The 1,240-nt window shown below is 49.7% G+C and overlaps 1 protein-coding gene across 1 annotated transcript in view; it reads left to right on the forward strand.

Annotated features, from left to right (window-relative positions):
* The first annotated feature begins 400 nt into the window (after nt 1-400).
* Nucleotides 401-1,240, forward strand: part of BABINDRAFT_177748 (uncharacterized protein) — a 2,242-nt gene continuing 1,402 nt past the window's right edge. Inside the window, exon 1 of the mRNA XM_019131046.1 lies at nt 401-1,193. Within this exon, the coding sequence (XP_018983106.1) occupies nt 530-1,193 (664 nt within the window). The 5' untranslated portion in view covers nt 401-529. The remainder of the gene's footprint in view (nt 1,194-1,240) is intronic.

Raw genomic sequence — 1,240 nt, forward strand, 5'->3', positions numbered from 1 at the left:
GCAGTAGCGGAGTTATTTTTTCCATAGCTGCCTGCAGTTTTCGGCGTGTGGCGCTCGATACAATGCGCGGCGTTCCCTGCTCGAGAGCGCGTTCCACACAGTTTTGCATGTAGTCCCCCCGAAAGAGTGTTAAACCCCGGTAATGCAGCGAGTATGTCAATAGTCATGCATACTATTGGCAGTACGAGGCGAAAATATTTTGTTGCAGGTAACCAGTCTAAAAATATAAGCTTTGACCAGGGATTTCCATAATAGTCTCTGGAGGCAAATTTTGAAAAATATATAAACGCTGGGCTGCGCCGTGATATTTGGTTACTTGAGCTAGATACACATCGCTTGTATATTTCATCATCGAAACATATACAGCCTCGCCCAACCCTTTAGATACAAAGACTTGCTGCCACAATCCACACGGTATCGTAGCAGGCCCTCTGTTTTTCTTCTATAGACTCTCCTACTTTTATCACAGGCCGCCGCCTCTTTTTCCTTCCCTCTACATTTAAAGAGAATCCTCAGATATCCCACGCTAATGTCGAATCCAAGCTCCGAGGCAATTGCCTCCAGTGTCGAGCATAATCCTATCCTCTCTACCGTAGGAGACTCCTCTTCGTCCAAGTCCGTCGACTCGCCTAATACTCCCGTCGACTCGCCTGATGCCCCCGTCGACTCACCTGATGCTCACGCCGGTAAGTACTACGAAGCCGATGCCGGTGACGGAACAACAGCTCAGGAACAATACCTCACTGGTGTTCCACTCTACCTCTCTGTGCTCGCATGTGTTCTCTGTCTCTTCCTCACGGCCCTTGATTCCACCATCGTTGCAACCATTCTTACCGTTGTGGGGAACGAGTTCCATTCGTTCAACCAGATCGGCTGGCTTACTGCCGGTTTCCTCCTTCCAATGGCCGTGTTGGCGGCCACCTGGGGTAAACTTTCCATCGTTTTTGGCCGTAAATGGACCATGGTGGTGTGTGTCGTAGTTTTCGAAATTGGTTCTCTCATCTCCGCGTTGGCAAATTCTATGGATATGTTAATCGGTGGTCGTGTGATCAGTGGTATCGGCGGTGGTGGTATTCAAACTCTCGTGTTCGTGATTATTTCCGAATCTGTACCAATTAACAAACGTCCTAGCGCCCTTGCGTCTGTCGGCTGTACCTTTGCGGTTGCCTCCGTACTCGGACCGTTACTTGGTGGTATCTTCACCTCGCACGTCACCTGGAGGTGGTGCTTCTGGGTCAAC

The sequence above is a fragment of the Babjeviella inositovora genome (assembly GCF_001661335.1).
Source record: "Babjeviella inositovora NRRL Y-12698 unplaced genomic scaffold BABINscaffold_13, whole genome shotgun sequence".
Lineage (NCBI taxonomy): Eukaryota > Fungi > Ascomycota > Pichiomycetes > Serinales > Babjeviella > Babjeviella inositovora.